Below are 25,154 nucleotides of genomic sequence, written 5' to 3'. Positions count from 1 at the left end.
CAAAATCTGTTGTTTTAAAGGTAGCACACCAGGGCTAGTGTATTGGATAGATTTCTAAGTTAGAACAAGTTGATAGGACAGTGGGAAGCTACTGAAAGGTTTTAAACAGGGGCAAGACATGTGACCTGGTTGGTATTTTACCTGGTTGTAAAAGTTGCTGTCTGTAAAAGAGATAAAAGCTTGTGGCAGTAATAATGGAAATAGACAAGGGAGGAGGAAGTTGAAAGAAAAATAGGTAAGAAGTGGATTAAGAGCTAAAATTAGTTAAGACTTGTTGGCAGATTAGACAAGTGCAGTGTACAAAAATATGACAGAAAATTGAGAATGGTTTCTAGTTTTGTTACTCTGCTGATGGTGTCATATTTATTATAGCAGTGAATTTAGGCTATAAATATGGGAAGAAGCAAGAGTTTCATTTGGGATGTGTGAGTTTCAAGTTTATTTGTGAGGCATAGTCTCACTGTGTAGTATTAGCTGGCCTGGAATTCACAAAGATCTTGCCTTTGCTTCCTAGGAGCTGGGATTAAAGATGTGCACTATCACACTGGGTCAAATTTGAAATTATGAGCCTTTAAAGAAAAGTTAGTGAGCAGTTGGCAATCTGATTGGGAGTTGGGGCTCAGAGTGGGGAGATTTAGAATAGAGAAAAAAATTGGGTTCAGGGTGGTCTTTAAAGTCCTGGGAGTATGGGACTGGAGAGATGATGGCCCAGTGGTTATGAGTACTAGCTGCTCTTTCACAGGTCCTGAGTTCAATTCCCAGCCACCACATGGTCACTCACACTTCTTCTAACATAAAGATGTATGAGCACTCATACATAAAATAAATAAATCTTAATACACAAAACAAAGCCATGGGAGTAAGTATCTTCTGAGGATTGAACTTGGTCAAGTTCAGTCCTCATTACCTATGGGTAAGGCCATGAAAAAAATTCTAGGGCTGGCAAAGTGGAGCCATTCAGAGCCTGGTGAGCTGGATGGGCCTGGTGTTGGGTAACTTTAATCACAAATTCATGAGGCAGAAGATCTCTGTGAGTTGGAGACTAGCCTGGGCTACATAGTGAGACCTTGTCTCCACACACACACACACACACACACACACAAGAATATATATTATATATACCTATATTCAAAGATATGGCCAGTAAGCTCATGAAAAGATAGATGTTATAATCAACATTAGGGAAATGTAAATCAAAACCTAGTAAGGTCTCACTTCACAACTATTAGGATATCATCGAAAAGTAAAGTAGTAAATATTGGTGAGGATGTAGAGGATGGAATCATGCTTCACTAATGGGTATGAAAAACCAAGCGATCGTATAGAAAAGTTTGGCATTTCCTCAAAAAGTTGAGACATACACTTCTAAGAATTGAAAGTAGGAACTTGGTCAGGGATTTGTACATCTGTGTTCATTATAGCAGTACTCATGGCAAGCAAAGGTGGGAACAGTCCAACTTTTACCAACAGATAAATGGACAATTGAAATGTTGGTGTACAAGTTACTCTATTCTTGGGTGTTTACCCAAAGACTTCTGAGGTAGGCATGTCACAGATTCTTGAGCATAGTCTTCACTGCAGTAGTATACTATAGCTAAGTTATGGAGTCAGCCTAGGTGTCCTACAACAGGAAATAACGAAAATGCACCATTTGCACAGTGGAACATTTTCAGCTATAAAGAATGAAGCTATGTCATTTCAAGAAAAATGGATGCAACTAGAGACAATATTAATAGGTGAGTTAAGCATATCGTAGAAATCCAAAATATGATTGTTTTCTCTCATTTGTAGTTCCTAGATTTTCTACAGTCACATAAAGTTGTATATGTAGATATTAAATGAAAGAAGTGAGGCCGGGTGTTGGTGGCGCATGCCTTTAGTCCCAGCACATGGGAAGCAGAGGCAGGTGGATCTCTGTGAGTCCAACCTGGTCTACAGAGCTAGTTCCAGGACAGTCTCCAAAGCTACACAGAGAAACCCTGTCTCGAAAAACCAGGGGAAAAAAAAAAAAAAAAGAAAGGAAGAAGTGAGACTATCTAGGGGAATGGTGGGAACTACTAGTGTGGGGAGGGAAATGAGGAATGATTAGGGGGCTTTGCTTATCATGTTTTTTTTTTTTTTTTTTTTTAAAGGTTAAAGGTGTGTGCCATCACCACCTGGCTGTTTAACATACTATATAGAACTTTAAGAAAATTTAAATTTGTGTTACTCTGTGTGTGTGCAAACACACACACACTACTCAGCAGTTGGTTTTATGTTGTCACTTTGTGGGATCCAGAGACCTGAGATCAAACTCAGGTCTTATGCACATGCACCTCTTTCCACACCATCTCATTGGCCTAGAAAGTTCAAATGCTCACCCACAGAAAGGAGTGGACTTTTTATACAAGCTACAACACAGGTTAACCATGAAGACATTTTGCTGATTGAAATAAGACAGACACAAAAGGATATTTAGAATATGCAAATTTATAAAGACAGGTACATAGAGTTACTGGGAAATGAAAGGAGGGAAAATAATGATTACTGCTTAATAGTTATAGAGTTAGGATAAGTGAAAAGTTCTGGAAATGGGGGTATGGAGGCACATTTCCTTAAATTCTAGCACTTAGTATACTGAAGCAAGAATATCATTGAAAGTTCAAAGTCAGTATGTAATGCAAGGCTAGGACCTGTCTTAACAAACAAATTATTACCAGCATGGTAGCACCCATCTGCAGTCTAGTAGGACCAGAGAAATTGAAGGTCATTCCCTGCTAAATAGCAAATTTTAGGCTGGTCTGGGATTCATAATTACATAGTGTTCTATCTAAAAAATATAATGGTAAGGAAGAACAAATGCATATATACATGTATAAAATTATCAAAGAATAAACACTATAAAAGAAAAAGGGACAAAGGGAGGAAGGGAAACAAACAAATCTGGAAATGGATAGTGGTGATGGTTATATGACATTGTTGATGTGTTTTTGAATTGTACACTGGAAATGGCTTAAATGGTTTTAAAGAAAAAGTAGCTTATGAAAAAAGCTTGCATTAATGTTATCATTGCATAAGTGCTTTTCCTAAGGTCAACCATATTGCAACAAAAGTACTTCCCGTTCTTATTTTGTCACATAGAATATTGTGTCACATTGTATATTTAATAAGAGAATTATTAAGGGCTTCTACACTGAGGAAATTTTAAAACTGTGTGTGTGTGTGTGTGTGTGTGTGTGTGTGTGTGTGTGTGTGTAGTACATGTGCCATGGTTCATGGGATTGAACTCCAGTTATCAAGGTTTGAGACAAGCACTGAGCCATCTTGTTATTATCTTTCCTGTTAAAGAAATTCTTAGTGCAAGCAAGAAATACTTGGTTTAATTGTAAGTCATCGTAAAGAACACAGCTGCTGATTGCATACATAGTTTGGTGCTTTTGTCTCAGTTCAGTCTCTGGAACTAGCAGTCTTATCTTTTGTTTTCTGGGTGCTATGAATGCAAATGTCACTACAGTAGAAAAGGCCAGTCATGTGATGTATAACATTAATATGGGGTTAATTTTAATATTTCAGATTATCTGAAAGGATCTTGAGAACTAATATATTCATATACTTCTAAAAACTGAATTTATTTATTGTATGTATGCATATGCATGTCATGGCACACATGAAAGTGAGAGGGGCAGTTTGAAGGAGTCAGTTTTGTCCTCCCAGCATGTGGGTCTAAGTTGGTTAGGCTTGGTGGCAAGTGCTATATTACCCAGTGATTTCCCACAAGCATAGATTTTTTTTTTTTAATAGTGTTAATGTTCCGTGGTAGCTGCTTAAAGTGCAGATTATATTGGGAAAGCTGTTTTCTCTGTCTCTCCCATTTCTTCATCAGGAGATTGCCTGTATGAATATTTGGCTGCTTAGTGTTCATCCTCTTCCCACTATTTTGTTTTGGAAAGTTTCTTTTACTCTATTTAGCTTATTGTTACTTTTCTTCTAAAACAGCAGTTCTCAACTTGTGGTTTTTGACGCTTTCATAATGGTCAAATTTCAGATATCCTACATACTAGATATTTACATTACAATTCATAACAGTAGCAAAATTACTGTTATGAAGTAGCAACAAAATAATGTTATGGTTGGGGATCACCAGAACATGAGGAATTGTTTTAAAGGGTCGCAGCATTAGGATGGTTGAGAATTACTGATCTAAAGTATCAGCTGTTAATCCTGTTATTGAAATTTTAATTTCTGGGGCTGGAGACATGGCTTAATGATTTAAAAGCACAGCTCTTAGAGGGCCTGGATTTGGTTCCCAGTACACACATGGTGGCCCACAACTGTCTGCAACACTAATTCCAGGGAATCCAATGCATTCTTCTGGCCTCTGAGGGGGACGAGTTGTGCATACAGTGACAGACATACATTCAGTCTAAACATCCATACACATAAAATAATAAATGAATAAAAGTGTTCAGTGGCTGTTCTTCCAGAGGACATGGGTTCAATTCCCAGCACCCATATAGAAGCTTACAACTGCCTATAACTCCAGCCTCAGAGGATCTGACACCTTCTTCTGACCTCTGTGGGTACCAGGTATATACGTGGTTCATGTAAGTACATGTAGGCAAAATACCCATACACATTAAAATAAATAATAAATTTTAGTGTCTTCTCATGAGAAAAATAACATAAATGTGATGATAGAAATCCTACAACAAAAATTCAACTCTTGAAGATGATTTTAGATTTTTTTAAATTTGTATTTATTATTATTACTGCATGTGCACAGTATGAAGGTCTTGCTTTGACACTAGTGAGAGTTTAGGGGACAACTTTGTGGACTTGCTTTTTCCCTTCCACTGTTAAACAAGATTGAATTCAGGTTGCCAGGCTTTCACAGCAATGTCTTTCCCTGCTGAGCCATGTTTCCAGGCCCTGGATTTGACTCTTTATTTTATGTGCATTGGTGTTTGCCTGCATTCATGTCTTTGTGAGGATATCAGATCCCTTGTAACTGGAGATAGAGACAGCTGTGAACTGCTACATGGGTGCTGGGAATTAAACCTGGGTCCTCTGGAAGAGCAGACAGTGCTTTTAACCACTGAGCCATCTTTCCAGCTCCCTTTTGTGTGTGTGTGTGTGTGTGTGTGTGTGTGTGTGTGTGTGTTTGTGTGTGTTTGTTTTTGTTTTGTATTCGAGACAAAGTTTCTCTGTGTAACCCTGCCTGGCTCTCCTGAAACTCTCTAGACCAGGTTGGCCAACTCAGAGATCCACCTCCCGAGTACTGGGACTAAAGGTGTACACTACCTCTGCCAGGCTTTTTTTCCCCCTTTCTTTTTGAGGTCTTTCTACATAGCCTTAGCTCTCCTGGAACTTAGTATATACACTAAGCTGTCCTGGAACTCACAAGGATCCATTTGTTTCTGCCTCCCAAGCACAGGGATTAAAATCATGTGTCACCATATTGGGCCTTGCCCTAACTTTTTATACAAGGAATATAGTTAGAATGACTATTTTTATATCTTCATCTGTTAATTCTGTCTTTTGTGTCACTCATGGAATTAAATCTATTCATTTGTTTTTATCCTGGCTGAGTCCTATTTCCCTGCTTCATTGTATGTTTGCTAACTTTTTGGGGGGTGGGGTGGGAGCGGTGGTTTTCAAGACATAATTTTTCTGTGTAACAGCCCTGGCCATCCTGGAACTCCCTATGTAGACCAGGCTGGCCTCAGATTCACAGAAATCTGCCTCCCAAGTGCTGGGATTAAAGGTTGGTGCCACCATACTTGGCTTTGCTTGGTAACTTTTGATTGGATGCTGGACTGTTAATTTTTCCTTGTGGGAGAATAGATACTTTTGTATTTTTTATAAATAGTCTATAGCCTTGTTCTAGAATAGTGCTGTAACTTGAGTACTTTGATTCATTTAACATTTCTTAGGCAGTACCAAAACAGCCTTTTAATTTACGACAGTTCCTCCATGCCTATTGAATTAACAAGATTTTCCATGAGAACTAGGGGCTGGTATTTATTTTCTTTTCAAGTGTGATCCTTCTTCAGCCTCTGATACTTTTCTGTGCCTGTCAGTATGTATAATCTCTCTTACCTGGTTCTGGGTACAGTGGGTAATGCATTTGATTTGTATAGAGCTCTGGCCTCTCTGATACTCTGCCTTGTGCATACCATTCATTTCTTTTGCTTCCTTAGACTCAGTCTTTTCTCTGTGTCTACAGAATCCAAGGTTGCCTGGGCTCTTAGAGCTTTCACTTGTCCCTCTTCAATAGTCTCTTCCTCTGTTATACCATATCTAAAAATTATTGTTCCATATATTTGATCCAGTGTTTAAGTTCTTTCTTGGGTGGAGGTGTAAATCCAGTCCCTACAGTTACTATGAAAGCAGAAGTCAACATAAAACTTAATTTGGGACATTTCCAAGTTCAGATACAATGAATGGTTAGCTAGTGCTTGCTTAGTGCATATATTTAAAACTCACTGTGGTCTCCAGTCTTCATGTAGCAGTGAAGCACTTTGTCTGTAGCTAGCATATTATATTCATTTTGCCTTTATGTAAAGGCAGTACTTTTCTTTTTTTATATATATATAATTTTTTTATTTAATTTTATATAACAAAGTCCAATTAAATGAAAACAAACATTTATACACAATATTTGGGAATTTGGGTGTCGTTCTTTCCAAACTACTTCCTGCTGGTAAGGGGCGCTGTCTTGGGGGATTCAAAGAAAATTCAGATATCCTAGCTGTAGTCTGTAGAAGGCACTACTTTTCAAATGTAGACGCTGAACCAGTTTACCCAAGTCATTGTAGCCAGTTAATGCCAGAACCGCCATGTTCATTTTGATATCAGATAACCGTTTCTCTTTTTAATTCATTTTTCCTTTCCCCCCCCTCTCTCTTTTTTTTTTTTTTTTTGAGACAGGATTTCTCTATGTAACCTGGAACTTGCTATATAGACCAGACCAGACTCCTTTCAAACTTGAGAGTTCTGCCTGCCTCTCTCTCCTGAATGCGGAGATGAAAGGCACCTGCCACCTTCAGCAAGGCCACATCTTTGAAGCATTTGTTTGATTAAATACTAAGACTACACAAACAGAGAGAAGTTAAAACGTGCTTTAATAGACTGTTTTTAGGCATGTCTGCTGAGCATAAGTATATTCAGCAGTGTGATTTACCACAGGAATGTACAGTCACATAGCATTTCCAGTTGAGGTACTTCTGGTTAGAATATAGACTTGATAATGCATGTAGAAAGACAGACTGTGAAGACACTATGTTCTGTTCCCCCAAGCACCAGTGATACTTTATAAAGCCAGAGTGTTATAGAGAAGCAAGTGGCGAATGCCAAGTTGAATATGCAAAGGCTTCTCTGATCGTTTTGCTCTACTAGTGCCAGCTAAGAGTTGCTCCAAAACCATAATGCCTGTGAGGTCTACAACTGCATTTAAATGAGTCTTAAAGAACCAGCTCAGAAGCTGGCCACAGGATGTCCTTGCCAGCCAGGAGGTATACAAAGTGGGGGTGCCTACTAATAGTAGAGAAGTTAGCGGCATTGCCTCCTACCTTTTCACTTCTATATGCTGTGCACAGAATTTGAAATTTTTCCAGAAAGTTTAAGCCAGTGTATTAAACTGTTAAAGAAATTGAATAAAAAGCTTTCATTGGTGTTTTTTCTTTCCTCTTTTGGTAAACTTTGCTCCATTCTTTTGATATGCAAAACAGTCATCCAGCCTGACAAAAATGTATCTTCCTGGTTGAAATGTCAGTATTTGGACCTGTGTTCCTTAGCTTGTATCATAGTTAATTTTTAATGATATTTTCTCTGATTATTTACATAGAAAATAGTTAAGTTTTCTATTTTCTCTGTAAGTTGGACTGGATAATAATGATGCGGTTCCTCTTCTACTCTTAACTTCAGTGAGCGTCATTGAATAGCCCCTTACGAAAGAGAGCCTTCCATTGTTTTTGGTAACGGTAGCCTTAGTTCTCTTGTCATTAACCTTTGGCCTTTATAACTATAATAACTATTTAATTTTTAGTCAGTCAAGAGTTTGTAGATTTGTCTTCCTGGTAGGCCCCGTTTCATAGTTTCAGTACTTTTTACTCAGGGTCACAGTGACAGATTAGAAAGAGTAAAAGGCAGTGTAAAGTAAGATCAGTGAAGCTGGATTGCCCAGGAGTCCTCTACCATGTACCTAGAGTCTGTGGGGATCTTTGGGAAGGTATTGAGGAGGAATTCTTCCTTCTGGTGTGTATGTGGGAGGGGGCATCTGGGATATCCTGGGTCCCAGGTAACTTATTGCCAAGCAACATAGAAATCACAAGATCATTTCATCAGATTTAGAAATCAAAAAGAGATAGATTGTGGTGAGCTATACCAGGTTAATAATGGACTAAGATGAAGATGTTGTACCAAGAGATGATCATCGTTTCTGCTATAGTTTGTTGTTGCAGCAAATTACCTTAGTAGGTTTGTAAAGCTACAATGTCCGGGGGGCTGGGTTATAGCTTAGTGGTGCAATGCCTAGGTAGCATACATAAAGCCCTAGGTTTGATGATCTGAAAACAAAAACAAGTATGGAAAGGTACTTATCTGATCAGAGTTCAAGATCATCTTTTGCTACATAGGAAGTTTCAGGCTATCTTAATATAGAAATAAATTAAATTACACATAAACCTAAAAAAAAAAAAACTTGTTGCATAACCCTAGCTTATAATTATATATCTTGTGATATTGGCGTGTATGTATGTGATGTGTGTGTATTTGTGACATGCATGTGTACATGTGTTCATACTAGAGAAAGTAGTCAGTAGATTACTTGGCACATAAGCAGTGAGGATCAGAGTTTGATCTAGCACGCACATAAAAAGCCAGTGTGGTAGCTTATGTTTGTATCACAGTACTGAGGATACTAGCCTAAGCCAGAATTGGTAAGCATAAGGTCCCAATGAAAAACCCTGTCTCAAACAGATGAACAGCCCCTGAGGAACAACACTTGTGGTTGACCTCTGGCCTTCATACAAGCACATTCACACATAAAAAATATGTATATTTTACTACTTAACTAGTTTAGTGATTAATAGTCATTTAGATTTTCTAGGGTTTTAGGCAGTGCTAGGGATCTAACCTAAAGCCTCATACATGCTAGACAACTGCTCTACTTCCATACTACCTCCACAGTGCCTATAATCATTTAGAAATTTTTAAAAAGTTTTATGTATAGATGAAAATAACATTTTAAGAAATGTGTTTTATTACCTTTCAAAGAATTAGTTTTCCTTATGGCATTTAAATCTTTTTTATGTAAATGAGTATCTTTCCTACATGTATATAAGTGCACCATGCACATACAGTGAAAACGGGCCAGAAGACAGATTTTGATCCCCTGGACCTGGAATTACAGACCGTTACGAGCTGGTGTGTGTGTGTGTGTGTGTGTGTGTGTGTGTGTGTGTGTGTGTGTGTGTGTGTGTAAACTGAACCCAGGTCCTCTGGAAGAGTAGCCAGGGCTCTTAACCACTGAGCTATCCCACTAGCCCCTGAAAAAAATGTTTTTATTTCATATACTTTGTCTGATTATGCTGTGTAAGTAATACAATGAAATTTTGTGTTTGTGAATAAATTTTATGCAAGATAAAAATAAGCTTGTGGGGGCTGGAGAGATGGCTCAGCAATTAAGAACACTGGCTGCTCTTCCAGAAGAACTGGGTTCAATTTTCAGCATGAATATTGTGGCTCACAAACACCTATATTGTAACTCTAGTTTCAGAAGATCTGACACCCTTTTCTGGATTCCTCAAGCACCTAGCATGCACATGATATGCAGATATATATGCAGGAAAACACCCATGGGTATAAAATTTAAAAATTAAAATAAGGTTTTGCAAGGAACATCCAATAAAAATACTTTTGTAACTAACGCCTTTAATCCCAACACTTGGGAGGCAGAGGGGGAATCTCTGAGTTTGAGTTCCAGGATAGCCAGGACTATATAGAGAAACTGTGTCCCAAAACAAATAAATAAATAAAACCTGTCAATAGTGATGTTTGTGCTTGCACACACACATATATGAAGCTGTGTATGAAGGATGGTAAATGGGTTTTAGTAACTATATTTAGTGGTCATTGATTTATTTGGAGTTTAAAGGCTTTTTACAAGGATGCTAGGGTTCCCAAACTCAAGTCTTAATGCTTTCATATGAAGCAATTTACCAACTGAGCCATCCTCCCTAGCCCCATACTGTTCTTTTCTAATTTCTTATCCCATCTCACCTACTCTGGTATTCCTCACAAAAGGAGAAACACCCATTTCAGTTTGTCTTATGTGAGAGAACTAGCAGATGGACTGACCAGACTATTCCTATCAGTACCATAATCTTAAACACATCATTCATAAATTTGTTTTTCTCCCTGTTAACTCATTCCAAGTTTTCATGTGGTTTATTGCCATGTTGACACATTTGAAATCTTTGACAGTCAGCACCTTTGGATATAGGGTCTCCTCTATTTGCACACTAATTCCTATGGACATACTATTCCTTCCTTAATTGTGTTAGTGTAATGCAGTGGTAATGATCTGTTGAAGTTGACTCTTGCTTTGAACTTCTTTTTGCCTGTTTTTTGTTGTTATTGTTTGGGCTTGTTTGTTTGTTTGGTTGGTTGGTTGGTTGGTTGGTTGGTTGGTTTTTGGTTTTTCGAGACAGGGTTTCTCTATATTGCTTGAGAGTCTGTCCTGGAACTTGCTCTGTAGACCAGGCTCGCCTTGAACTCACAGAGATCCACCTGCCTCTGCCCCCCACCCCTATCCTAGTGCTGAGATTAAAGGTGTGTGTCACTAACACTGGCCTTTTCTTTTTTTAATCTATAATAAGGCAATAAAAATCCAGTGTAAGTTTTTGGAACCTAATAAGCCCTTAAAAAGTATTAGCTGTTAGTGCTTCCAACCCTTCCAGAGGACCTGAGCTCTGTCCCCAGCACCCTTCTCTGGCTGATCACAACTACTTCATATTCTCATCCCTGTGAGCACCTGAACACACATGGCCTATACTCTCACACACATACTCTTTAAAATAAATCTTAAAAATAATCAGTTTTTGCCTGGGTAGGTAGCATAGTGGTAGAATACTTGTCTAGCATGCCAAGAAGCTATGTCTGTGATCCCTGACCTGGGGAAAAAAGATGGAGTAGTTCTAATTGTTATTAGGGATACCCTCTTCAGTTGCACAGGCTCAGTTTTAGGGTCATATCTTGGTTTCTGCAGTGTCTTACTGTATAGCTCCTGTTTCTTTTATGACCAGGATGCCATATCTTTCTTTGGCAGTACTCTACCAAGTCATCTCTCTGCTTTTGTAATCTCTTTATCTTGCAAATGGCTGCCATTTATACCCTTAAAGCAGATCTTCCCAGTTCCCAACCATTAATAACACCCTGTTACATTTGTAAAATCCTTTACTCTTTTAGTTTTCAGTTTTAATATGCTGCCATGATTATGCTACCCAGTCCTCCGTGGTCTGCTGAAATATGGAGTATTTGCTTCATTTAGACTCCTTTCCTATACTGTATGTAGAAATCCCATCCATTCGTTTGAGTCTGTATGGTCCATTACTCTAAATTGACGAGATGGCCTTGATGATGAAAATTCCTTCACTTTGATTCATATTGATAAATTTAGACTGATGTAAAAAATTTTCATAGTTTCCCAATCTTTGAGAACAGCAAAACTTGGTAGCAGTAGTTAATTATGTATTTGTTCAGGGAAACCATGCATTTAAATAGAAATTGATGTTTAATGTGTTATGTACTCAGAGCTAAATAATCATAACTGGATTAGATTATATTAGAACTGTCTCCTGTTCAGTGTAATTTTTTTATTTTATTTTTAAGTGTTTACCATTAGTAGCCTTAAAAGATACTTCCTTGTTTGTCCCTTGTTGAACAAAGTTATGATAGGTTTTAGAGACTTGTTGCTGCTAGTTTATAGGAGCTAGTACAGGAAAATACTGATACTGTGGGCTAATAGGTTCTCAGCCGCAGATAAGTCCTGGACTCCTTAAGAGACTAATGACAGTACAAGGACTAATGAGCCAATTAGCAGCTGGCTCATCATGATTCTTGAGATATTTTGTGTTTTCTAACTACACTAAAAAAAAACAAATTTTGAGATAGGGTCTTGCTATACGGTCCAGGCTGCTGGCCTTGAATTCATGATCCTCTACTCTGCTTTCTGAATATTAGGATTGTAGGTGTATATTACCACATCTGGCCCATACTTTAATTTTTTAAACTACATTTTACTTATTTACTTTACATGTGGTTGCTAGAGCCATGATGTTAGGTCAAAGGACAACCTTCCATCCCTCCACTATGTGGGTCCCAGAGATGGAACTCAGTTCATCACACTTGGAGGGGAATACTTTCCTTTACCTACTGAGCTAGCTTACCAGCCCAAACTACTGCTTTTGAAAATAAGTTTTTTTCTTAAAAAAAAATTAAACCTCTTTAAATTTTTTAACCATTTAGGATGAGTTTAATTTGAAATAACTAAGGTGACTTTTTTTTTAATGTCTGTTATTTCTTTAGAAATTCCCTTCTTTCTCTCCCTCCTTCCGTTTGTTTGTTTTTTGTTTTGTTTTGTTTTTAAACAGGGTTTCTCTGTAGCTCTGTAGACCAGGCTGACCTCAAACTCACAGAGATCTTCCTGCCTCTGCCTCCCAAGTGCTGGGATCAAAGGTATGTGCCACCAGTGCGCAACTGTAAAATTTTTTATGAATGCTACTTCTTAGTTCTTGGATTTAGCAAATCCCTAGTATAGATAACAGTACTTTAAAAAATTAAATCCATTTTTCTGGCTTGGGTAGGCTCCATGTAACTGATTATTTATATAAACAGCACAAGATATTAGTTCATTTGCATTGTTGACAGGCAGAAAGGAAATACACTTTTACAAATAATAAATGGTGTGTGTGTGTGTGTGTGTGTGTGTGTGTGTGTGTGGGTGGGTGGGTGGGTGGGTGGCATGGAGATCTGTCCTTACCTTCCATTTGTTTAAAACAGGGTCTTTCTTGTTTGCCACTGCTGGCCTGGAGTCTCTAGGAATTCTCCTGCCCCACCCCAATTCTCCTGCCCCACCCCCAATCTTGTGTAGGAGCAATGAGATTACAAATAAGTATGACAGTGCTCAGCTCAGGGTTTTGTGGGTTAAAACCTCAGTTCCTTACTCTTACACAGAAAGTGCTTTATCCTTTACACATCTTCCCAACCCTACATCATTATTTCTTGATGTAGCTTCTAGTCCTCAGACATATAAGCACTGGTGATCTTTTTGTTTTCTCTCCAGTCTTAGGAAATTAAAACTGCTAAAGTTCAGATTTCTTTCCCACTTTGAACATGAATGGAATAGCATAAATCCATACTGTTTTATAGATGGGGCACATTGGATATGGTAGAGGCCCACAGAGATTAAATAACTGCCAAGTACATTGCATGTTGATAGGACAGAAAATACAGTTTGATCCTGGGCTTCTTCTTGACTGTTAATATAAATGAGGTCTTGTCAGTCTAAACTTTATCATTACCAAAGGAGTTTCATAGAACTGTACCCTTTACTCTCCACATGACTGTCCTGCTTTCACATCTTAGATTTCATCACATTGCTTTCTGTGGTGGATCTCTATCTCTCTTTTTGTTTTGTTTTTTGAGACAGGGTTTTGTGTATCAGCTCCAGCTGTTCTGGAACTTGCTCTGTAGACCAGGCTGGCCTTGAACTCAACATCAATCCACCTGCCTCTGCCTCCCAAGTGCTGGGATTAAAGGTGTGAGCCACCACTGCCCAGGATCTCCCTCTCTTAATGCTTACCTTACAGCCATCTGTCTTTCTTCTTGAACATAATACAATTTCAGAGGGATAAGGCATTCTCACTAACACAAAAAAGAGTGTTATTACTCATTTTTGGGGGGAGGCAGGTCTTGAGCTTACAGAGATCTACCTGCTTTTGCCTGTTTACTACTTATTTATTTTTATTTTCATATTTTACTTTTTTATTTTTTATTTTTTTTTTTACTTTTCAGGATAGAGTTTCTCAGTGTAGCAGTGGCTGGCCTGGAACCCCTTACAGATCTGGCTGGCCTCAAAGTCAGAGATCCACTTGCCTTTGTGTCCTGAGTGCTGGGATTAAAGGCACATACCACTATGCCAGCCCAACACACTCTTTGAGGAGTGCCTACTCTTAGCACTCTGTACCCCACTCCCTTGAGACAGACTTCTCACTGAGCTTAAACGAGACTGGTGGCCAGCAAACTTCCTATCTCTGCTCTGTCCCACAGTGCTAGTGTTAGACCTGTGTACTGTCATGTTCAGTTTTACATGGGATCAGGGGATTTGAACTCAGGTCTTCATGCTTGCAAGACAAGTGCTCTTAACCTCCTGAACCATCTCCCTAGCCCTATGTTTTTACTTTCAAAGATAAAACAAGAACAATAATTACCCATCTAATAATCTTTTAATGTATTTTTGTATTTATTAGCAATGTACAAATCTTAGATGAAATTATACACAGTCTAATTGTTACTTCAAACTTAATGTAGGCAGAATAGGAATAATCAAATAATCATGGTGGGGGTTTTTTGTAGTTGTTGTTTTATTTGTTTTTAATTTTGGTTTGTTTTGAGACTGGTTCTTATTGTGTAGCCTTGCCTGGCCTGGAACTTGCTGTGCAGATCATACTTTTGCCTCCAACTCATAGAGAACTGCCTCCTAGTGCTGAGACAAATTAATCTTGACTTTTTAAAGAAGACTGAAGCTGGCATGGCAGGTCTGTAATCACAGCATTTGGGAGGCTGCATTTAAGATCTGCCTGGGTAGTGGTACATGGCTGCCTTTAATCCCAAGTGGATCTCTGCATTCCAGGACAGCCAGGGTTATGTAGAGAGTCCCTGTCTCAAAAAGCAAAACAAAACAAAAAACACACAAAGGACCAGCTTGTACTACATACATAGTGAATACCTGACCAGACAGCCAAGACCTTGTCTCACAACCACCCTGCAAAAAGTACTGACAATGTGTTGGGCATGTAGTTCAGCAGCAGGGTGCTTCCCAAGAGAAACAAGGCCCTGGGGTTTGATTCCTAGCACTGAAAACACAAATCTGACTTTGCACATAGAATCAGCAGTTGATCATGGGGAAGTTGTAAGAAGGGAAGGAGAAGTTAAAGGCTATAAAGTCAGTTTGCAGTTCCTTAGATGTGGGTGGTTAGAGCTAAAAGAAGTACAGAATGACCTTCTTCTAATAGTTATGGAAAAAATTGTACTTGCAGCTATTGGGAGTTTGTAGAGAAAAGTTCTGTCTTCAGCACATTGCAAAAGATGGAGTGGTTGTGTTCTCCATTGGTCCTTGGAGGATGCTAGAGTGTGAGAACTGATAACTGCTTTGACAAGTACTACCTACCTAGCCATACACCCAAATAAGCCATCATGCTTCATTGGCTGTTTCCATGTTATGACAGATTCTGCTAATAACACTGCAGACACTGAACCATGTCCAAAGCCTTGAAGTGGTACTGGGCAAAGTTCCAACTCAGATCTCTTAGAAAACTCTGACCTATGGGTTTTTAGAGACTTACTCTTTTCCTCTTGAGAAGTGTGGTTGTGGTGCACATCTGGTGGTTTTAAGAAATGTCTGCTGGCTTAGGGGAGAGGAGCTGTTTCTTCGAGATGGAAAATGTGTTAAATTGATTTTTCAGTAACTATTTCAGTCAGCACTTCCAACTCATCTTAGGTAGCCAGTGCCATTACATCTTTGCGGTCAATAGCTTTCCTTTCTTGTGTGGCTCTTACTTCATAGATTTATAAAAGCTTTCTTCTGTCCATTATTATTTTGGCATGCATTTTTGGTTTTTATTCCACACAGCACTATACCTGCTAGATTTTTAGTGGAAAAATATTTGATGAGTAGAAGATATCAACATGAGTCTTTTTATCTTCCTTCAGGTTCAGTTTAAAGGTCACCATTTAAAGAGGCCTTTGAGACCATCTTTGTTGAACAGCCTACATATAATTAAATAAAATATAATGAATTCGTCATTATGTAGCACATGTGTTTGATCCCAGCACTCTGGAATTAGGGGCAGGCAGATCTCTGAGGCCACCCTGAACTACAGAGCAAGTTGTAGGACTGCCAGAGCTACACAGAGAAACCCTGTCTTGAAAACCACACACACACACACACATTTTTTTGTTTAAATTAAATAAAAATGAAATGTTTTAGAAAGGTAAGATTGGACCTGCATAGGACTAAAGTAGTAGGGAATTTGTATTAGAATAATAATATAATTCAAAGGAGAACCGATAACACATTGTCTTCAGACTTGACAAATCAAATATGAAAATAAGGGAAATTGAAAAAGTCAAAAATTTTGAGTTTGTGGAAAATAAGAGATGCCATCATTAATATAGAGTAGAGTTATGAAGAAAGCAGATTTGAGAACAAATGTTAATTCTAATGGTATTGTTTTCAAGTGCTCCTGTTGATGGAGAAGTAAGGTGAACAGTTAGAAAGCTATAGAAGCCCAAGATAAGGGATATGTAGTGTGTGGGGTGTTCATGTGCATGCATGTGTGTGTATATACATGAGAGCCAGTGCCTGTGGAGGCTACAGGCATGGATTTGCTAGAGGATTTCCTTTAAGAAGAATTACATACAGGTGGTTGTAAGCTGCCTGGTGTGGGTGTTGGGATCCAAGCTTCTGTTCTGTATGTGAGCAGTATGTGTTCTTAAGTGCTTAGCCATCTCTCCAGCTTTATTCAGGGTAGTTTTTAAAGTCCTGGTATTACAAAGGAAGAGAAGAACTAAAAAGAATGGAAAACAGCAAAGAGCAAATACTTGGGAAATATCTCAAAGGGTTTGGAACAAATGCTAAAGAACAGGAACAAATATTGGAGAATCAAGGTTTGTTTTCAGAAAGAAGTGAGATGCATAGGATGGCCAAAGATTTGCACATGACCTACTTGTGTACTACTGTGTACTTTTTTAAACAATGTTTTTTGTTTTTTATTTTCTTATTTTTATTACATATACAGTATTCTGTTTGCATATCTGCCTGCACACTGAAAGAGGGCACTAGATCTCATGATAGATAGTTGTGAACCACCATGTGGTTGTTGGGAATTGAACTCACGACCTCTGGAAGAGCAGTCAGCACTCTTAACCTCTGAGCCATCTCTCCAGCCCTCTACTGTATACTTTTTAAAACACAATTATACTTTTTTTTTAAATGTGTGTAAATGTTTTGCCTGCATGAATAAGTATGCACCACATGTGTGCCTGGCACCCATGGAAATCAGAAGAGGATATAACATCCCCTAAAATTAAGACAGTTGTTAGCTGTCATGTTTAGGTGCTGAACCTGGGTTTTCTTTCTTACAATATAGCTCAACCACAGTTTCCCCTCCCTCCATTCCTCTTAGTTCCTCCCCACACACCTCCCATCTCCCTCAGATCAACTGCTCTCTGTTTCCCTTCAGAAAAGAGTACACCTCCCAGGAATATCAACTGAACATAGCATAACAAGATGCAATTAAGACTAGGCATAAACCCTTATCAAGGCTTGGACGGGGCAACCCAGTAGTAAGAAAAGGGTTCCAGGAGCAGGCAAAAGAGTCAGAGACACACCCTCTCCCAGGAGTCCCACAAAAATCCCAAGCTAAACAACCATAACATCTGCAGAGAACCTAGTGCAGACCCTTGCAGGTTCTGTGGTTGCAGTTTCTGTCTCTGTGAGCCCCTATAAGCTCTGCTTAGTTGATTTCTGTGTGCTATGTTCTCATGGTGTCCTCGACTCCACTGGCTCCCCTCTTCTGTGGGATTCCCTGAGCTCTGCCTAATGTTTGGCTCTCAGTTTCTGCATCTGTTCCCATCAGCTGCCAGAGAAAGCCTCTCTGATGACTATTGGGCTAGGCTCCAATCTATGTGTATAGCAGAATCATTTCATTGACTTTGGGGCGGGGGCAGTTGTATTTGGTTCTACCCTAGGTCTCGGGCTATGCAGGCAGTAGGACATAGGCTCCCTCTTGTGGTGTGGGCATCAAGTTAGACCAGTGGTGGTCATGGGCTACCAACTCAGCCAAACCTTCTACCTACAACCTATCCTGCATTCAAGATGTGTAGGGGACAATGGTGGCTCAGAACTTGTATGAGTGGACAACTAATGACTGGCCTAAAACTTGAAGCCAGTGTTTTGACCACTGAGTCATCTCTCTAGGACCACCTATCTCTCTTTTTAACACAGTTTTTGTTTAAAAATTTGTCACTGCACATGTATGGATGTCATAGGACAGCTTGTGGGAATCATTGTGCCTTTCTACCACGTGGGCTCTGGAATGTGGAACTCGGTATCAGGCTTGGCAGCAATTATTTTTACTCTCAAATGTCTTGTCACTGGTCCTGTAGCAGTGTCCTTTACACATCCTAAGTTTCCAATAGTTTGGTATATCTTAGGGAATCATAGACTCTCCCTGCCTTCACAAGTTAACATTTAGCATAATGTTCTATAATACTTGGTTCCTGTTAGGCAGTTTAGTGTTCTACTAAAAGTTCTGCTTCATATACTACTTAGAATATAATCTCCTACCGACCCTGAATTGAACCTGGGGTTTCTAGTTGAGGCAGTTTTGTACTAGTGAGTGATAGCCAGCCCTATGATGAGGTTCTTTCTTCTTCTTCTTCTTCTTCTTCTTCTTCTTCTTCTTCTTCTTCTTCTTCTTCTTCTTCTTCTTCTTCTTCTTCTTCTTCTTCCTTCTTCTTCTTCTTCTTCTTCTTCTTCTTCTTCTTCTTCTTCTTCTTCTTCTTCTTCTTCTTCTTCTTCTTCTTCCTTCTTCCTTCTTCTTCTTCTTCCTTCTTCTTCTTCTTCTTCTTCTTCTTCTTCTTTTTTTTTAAGATTTATTTATTATGTATACAGTGTTCTGCCTGCATGCATGCCTGTAGGCCAGAGGAGGGCACCAGAGCTCATTACAGATGGTTATAAGCCACCATGTGGTTTCTGGAAATTGAACTCAGGACTTCTGGAAGAGCAGTCAGTACTCTAAACCTCTGAGCCATCTCTCCCGCCCCTGATGAGTTCTTTAAAAAAAAATATTATTATTACTTTAAAACCCTACCACAGTTTGCTCTCCCTCCTCTCCTCCCATTCCCTCCCCTCAACCTCCCATGTGCCCTCCCTCCTCCTCCTCCATTTCTGTTCAGAAAAAGGTGGCCCTCCCATGGGTATCAACCAAACATGGCATATCAAGTTGCTGTATGACTAAGCTCTTCAGGGGGGAGGGGGGAGATAACTCATTGGTAAGATCACTGGCTGCTCTTCCAGAGTACCCAGATTCAGTTTCCAGCACTCACATGGCAGCTCACAACTGTCTGTAATTCCAGTTTCAGGGGATCCGACACCTTTACCAGTGCACATAAAATAAAACGTTTGTTTGTTTGTTTTTTAAAGCTAATAAAGGAATTAACTAGGCATCTCCCCTCATTAAGACTGCATGAAGTCTAGGTCCCAAAAGCCAGCAACAGAGTCAGAGAAAGATCTGAGAGATGATGGTACACACTCTTAATCCTAGCACTTGGGTGGCAGAGACAAGTAGACCTCTCTGTGAGTTCCTAGACAGGTAGTCTACACAGTGAAACCCTTCCTTGAAACACACACATAAAAATGTCAAAGGCATCTCCTCCCACTATTAGGAGTCCCATTAGTAGACATAACTGTAACAAATATGCAGAGAGCCTAGGTCAGTCCCATGCAGGTTCCCTAGATGTCAGTTTAGTCTCTGTGAGCCCCTAAAATTCCACGTTAGTTGATTCTGTGGGTTTTCTTGTGGTGTCCTTGATTGATGCGGCTCCTACAACCCTTCCTCCCCTTCTTCACAGCTCTGCCTAATGCTTGGCCTTGCATCTCTGCATCTGTTTCTATTGGTTGCTGGATGAAGGCTCTCTGATGACAGTTGGGTCAGGCATCAATCTATGAGTATAGCACAATATTAGCACAATATCATTAGGCACCATTCCTTTTTTTTTCCCCCAGTTGTGTTTGGTTCTTTCCTAGATCTCTGTGCTATCTAGCCTCTAGGTCCTGGTGGTTGAGGTAGTATCAGTGGTGGATTTCCTCTTGTGGCATGGGACTCGGGGGTTGGCCATTCCCATAATTTCTGCACCACCTTTATTCCAGCATATCTTGTAGGCAGAACAAATTGTAGATTGAAGGTTATGTGGCTAGGTATGATGAGTTCTTAATCTTGGATTAGGTTCTATTTTCGTCAACAGTAAAAGACCTAAACAGGAATAATCAGATGATCTCATAGTGCAAGGAAGAACACTTCAGGGTAAAAAGAAGCTTATATGTTGAAAAGCTGATTAGAAATGTCCCAGCAGCAGTTTGCAAAAGTCAGAGTTGATTTGTGCTTCATTTATTTTGCTTTGGAAAGACAAAAGGCACCTGATGGTGGCACTCTAATATAACAGATGAAAATGTCTTTTTTTTTTTTTTTCCCCCAAGACAGGGTTTCTCTTTGTATCTTTGGAACCTGTCCTGGGACTTGCTTTGTAGGCCAGGCTAGCCTCAAACTCACAGTGATCCACCTGCCTTTGCCTCCCAAGTCCTGGAACTAAAGGCGTGTGCCACCAACGGCCAGCGAAAATGTCTTTTAAAGATGCTTTTTATAGGACATCAATAATTGATTGATCATGGTTTGAGATTTTGTAGTCAGTCAGCAATAATATAGAGTTTTGAATACATAAATAGAATATTATTAGGATAAGGGAAATATGTCGAATTGGTAGTTGGTTTGATATTTAATAGTATCTAAAACATCTATGTCCTGTTCTGTGTGGTACTGATTTTAAAGATAATGAGGACAGTCTGATCAAATTAGAGGCATCACCTGGGTTAAATTGGTACTTCCTGGCAAATCACATCCATTAAGTATAGGATACTAGGATAAAGTTGATTGATTGTTAAGATCAGTGGTAGTATATGTACATATTTGCTTTGAATGTTAACATTTCATTTTTTTGTAAAAAGAAATAGTGGTTTACTACAATTTAGGAATTTTAATACAGTTTTTACCAAGTCTGACTTAGTGAAAATATTTGTTAGGCCTGGACATTTCAATAGTTATTATTGGTATCTTCTTGGATGAATTACCATATATATTACCATATATGCTTTTTTTTTTTTTTTTTTTTTATTTTAAAGAAGGTTTCTGAAGAACAGTAAATCCAACATTTTGCCGCTGCCTTTCTTTTATGATTGTGTGGCTCTGGCTGTGAAATGTGAAAAGTTTTTGGATTTGTTTGATGTGTTCTTTGTCATTATAAAGTAAATTTGTTCCTGTTAGCTTAATTAAGCTCAAATATTTGACTTTGGGTCTTTTTCTTATTTACTATACGACATTTATTTGAGTAGGGAGAGAGATGGGATACGTTAGATTTTGGTTTTCCTTTGTTGGTAGAGCAAAATAATTCCTGAAGTCGTAGCTATTGTCACACATTCCTTCCTCTCATAGTTTGCCATGCTTTTTAGTATTATTGATCAGAAACTATAAACTTCTTTTCATGTTCATGTTAAACTACTTTGTATGGTGAATTCAGTACACTTAAAATGTCAGTCATTTGCTGGGTGGTGGTGTATGCTTTTAATCCTAGCTATTGGGAGGCAAGAGTTAGAGGCATGCCTGTCTTTAGAGAGAGAGTTCCAGGATGGCCAGAGCTACACAGAGAAACCCTGTCTCAACAAAACAACAGAAAATCAGTAATTTATGTTTTAATTGTTGTACTTTGGTCTTTGTAGGCGAAACCTAACCAAACTATCCCTGATCTTCAGCCACATGCTGGCAGAACTGAAAGGTATCTTTCCAAGTGGACTCTTCCAAGGAGACACTTTTCGGATTACTAAAGCAGACGCTGCAGAATTTTGGAGAAAAGCTTTTGGGGAAAAGTAAGTCTCTAAATGATGAACCTAACTATGAAAAACTAAAGCTTATGTTAGGAGATATTTGTTTAGATTTTTAAAACAGAGTGGGTCAGCAAGATGGCTCAGCAGGTTAAGTACCTGACACACAAACCTGACACTCTGAGTTTGATCCCTGGAACCTATGTAAAGATGGAAGGAGAGGACTGACTCCACAGTTTTCCTCTGATTTTTACATGTGCACCATGGCACTCTGCGCTCACATAGAAACGTACACAACCACCAATAACAATAACATTTTTTTAAAAAAAATTTTTTTGTTTAATTGTTATTAGTATTACTATTAGTTTGGTTTTTAAAGACAAGACTTCTCTGTGTGACAGCCTTTGCTATCCTGGAACTCAGAGATCTACTTGCCTCTGCCTGTCAAGTGCTGGGATTAAGGACATGCACACCCACACCCTGCTAATTTTTTTTTTTTTTTAATCAGGAATGGTGATTTGTGGCTATAATTCCAGTGCTAGAGAGATGAAAGCAGGAAGATGAGCATGGACTAGCCTGGGCAACATGACACCCTCTCAGAAAACAAAATATTTAGGTTACTGAAAAGCTGCTGGTGCACACTTTAATCCCAGCATTTGGGAGGTAGGGCAGATCTCTAAATTTGAGGCCAGCTGATCTACAGAGAGTTTGAGGACAGCTAGTCAAGACTACATAGAGGAACCCTGTCTCAAAGAACAAAACTCAGACAAACTTTGGGAAAATAATCATGTGCCTACTTCCTAGCTTTGCTAGCTTTGCTAGAAACATTTTTTCTCCCATCTTTTTGAGACAGGGTTTTCTCTGTGTAGCCCTGGCTGTCCTGGAACTCACTCTGTTACCAGACTGGCCTCTAACTCAAAAATCTGCCTGCCTTTGCCTCTACCTCCTGAGTGCTGGGATTAAAGGCATTTGCCACTACTCCCAGCTTTTTCTAATCTTTAAAGAAATAAAACTTAGATGAAGTCTGTATTCTTTGATTGAATGAATATTCTTCCTCTTTTCTCCCTGTCTGTTCTGCTAGTGGGCATTTACATTTCAGATTATTGGTTTAAGTTTTTTAAAACTGTATATATGTATGTATTTATACATGTGAATGCAGTATAGAAGCCAGAAGAGGGTGTCACATCTGGAGCTGAAGTTATAGTAGTTGTGAGCTGTTGGACGTGGTGCTATAATTGAACTTGGGTCTTGTGGAAGAGTGATACCTAATGTTAACACTGAGCCACCTCTTCAGCCCCACATTTCAAATTATTTGCTGTTTCAAACAGTGTTTAAGTGAATGGTGTCATAGTTATTTTCATAAACTAGAATTTCTCAATTACATAGCTAAGAATGTTACTGGTAAGTCACGGAGTTTCACTTTTTTTCCCCTCTACTGAGTATTGCCTAATTGCTTTCAAAAATGGTTTGTATGGGTTGCATTCTTTCTTATTTATTTATTGTTGTTTTTTGAGATAGGATTTCTTTGTGTAACCCTGGCTGTTCTGGAATGCTCTTGGTAGACCAAACTGGCCTTGAACTCAAGAGATCTCTCTGCCTCTGCCTTCTGAGTGCTAGTAAGAGTTCCAGGGTTTGAGTTATAATGCAATACAGCAATTGCTTAGAATGATCCAAGTCCTGTTTTCAACTTCTTGAAGTGAAAGTATACTAATAAAAAATGCTAATGCTTCTCAAGGTGTGGTGGTGCACACCTATAATTCCAGCGCTTGGGAGACAGAAGCAAGACTTTGAGGCCAGGCAGTAATACAAAGGTTCCTACCCCAAGTTTTGTTTTTTTCTCAAAAAAAAAAACAAAACAAAACAAAAAACAAGCAAACAAAAACCCCCAATAAACAAAAACCATTAATGTTTGAGCTAGAATTATGGAGATTATACTGCTTATCTGACATGTTAAGGCCTTGGTTTAATTCCAAGCATCACAAAAATAAAAATAAAATTATATTACATAAAATATGGGCTGGTTGTGATTTTCCTTTTTCCTCCCTCCTTCTCCCTCTCCCTCTCCCTCCCTTTCCTTCTTTCTGTTCTTATTCTGAATATAACTTGGCTTCTGTGAGAGAATTGCTTTTAATATTGGGAGCTTAATGTGGCTTGCTTGCCTTTCCTCAGTGATAGTAGTGTCTGTAGTTGCCTGTTATCTCATTGTGTCTTCTCTCATCCCACTTCATCCCAGGACAATAGTTCCTTGGAAGAGCTTCCGACAGGCCCTTCATGAAGTGCACCCTATCAGTTCTGGCCTGGAGGCCATGGCTCTGAAGTCCACTATTGATCTGACTTGCAATGATTATATATCTGTTTTTGAATTTGATATCTTTACACGACTGTTTCAGGTAGGATTCTAAAGTCATTGACTAACCTGGTGCTGTTTTTCTGAAGAGAAAACTCTTTTTAAAAAAGATAAAGCTGAGAATAGTGGCTTGCGATTATAATCCTACCACTTAGGGTGTTGAGGCAGGATGATTGCGGAGTTCAAGGCCAGCCTGGGCCACAGAGTGAGTTAGCGGCAAGCATGGCCTAGCTGTGTCTCAGCTAGGAAAAAAGAAAAGTAGCATTAAGGATTTTGTCTATCATAAAAGTATTCTGATTAAGGGCTGGAGAGATGGCTCAACAGTTTACAGCACTTTCTGCTCTTTCAGGTGACCCTGGTTCAATTCTCATGGTGACTTGCAACTATCTGTAACCCTAGTTCTAGGTGATCTAATCCTGACTTCTGTGGGCATCATACAATATGCATATAAGGTGCATACATACTTGCAAGCAAAATATTCCTACGCATAAGATGAAAAATACAATCTAAAAGTATTTTGATTCATTTTAGAAACTTGTAAGCAAAAGAAAGATCGAAATGAACTCTAATATTATTATTAATTTTAGAATTATGGAAGTGAGAGAAATAGAGACAGTTTATTAAGAGAGACAGGGAAAGGCATTCCCATGATTAGGAGTTAGGAAAGGTCCTAAGTTCATTTCTTATTCCTTTGTTGTTCAATTCTTTGTCCGTTATTTTGAAAACAAAATCTTATGTAGCCCAAGGCTAGCCTTGAACTCCTGATCCACCTGTTTCTTCTACCTCCAAAGCACTGGGGTTATAGTATGTGCCACCATACCTGGCTTCAATCTAAAATGCATTGGTACTTCAATATGTGCATGTGCCACCTTGAATAAACATCCATTAAGA

The 25,154-nt window shown here is 38.9% G+C and overlaps 1 protein-coding gene across 1 annotated transcript in view; it reads left to right on the top strand.

The window, feature by feature from the left end:
- Positions 1-25,154, top strand: part of Cbl (Cbl proto-oncogene) — a 76,378-nt gene that overhangs the window by 29,303 nt on the left and 21,921 nt on the right. The window contains exons 3-4 of the mRNA XM_051197218.1: positions 21,815-21,961; positions 24,150-24,306. Coding sequence (XP_051053175.1) covers positions 21,815-21,961; positions 24,150-24,306 — 304 coding nt within the window. The remainder of the gene's footprint in view (positions 1-21,814; positions 21,962-24,149; positions 24,307-25,154) is intronic.

Source organism: Phodopus roborovskii, unplaced genomic scaffold (genome assembly GCF_943737965.1).
Source record: "Phodopus roborovskii unplaced genomic scaffold, PHOROB, whole genome shotgun sequence".
NCBI lineage: Eukaryota > Metazoa > Chordata > Mammalia > Rodentia > Cricetidae > Phodopus > Phodopus roborovskii.
This window is presented reverse-complemented; position numbering and strand designations above follow the sequence as displayed.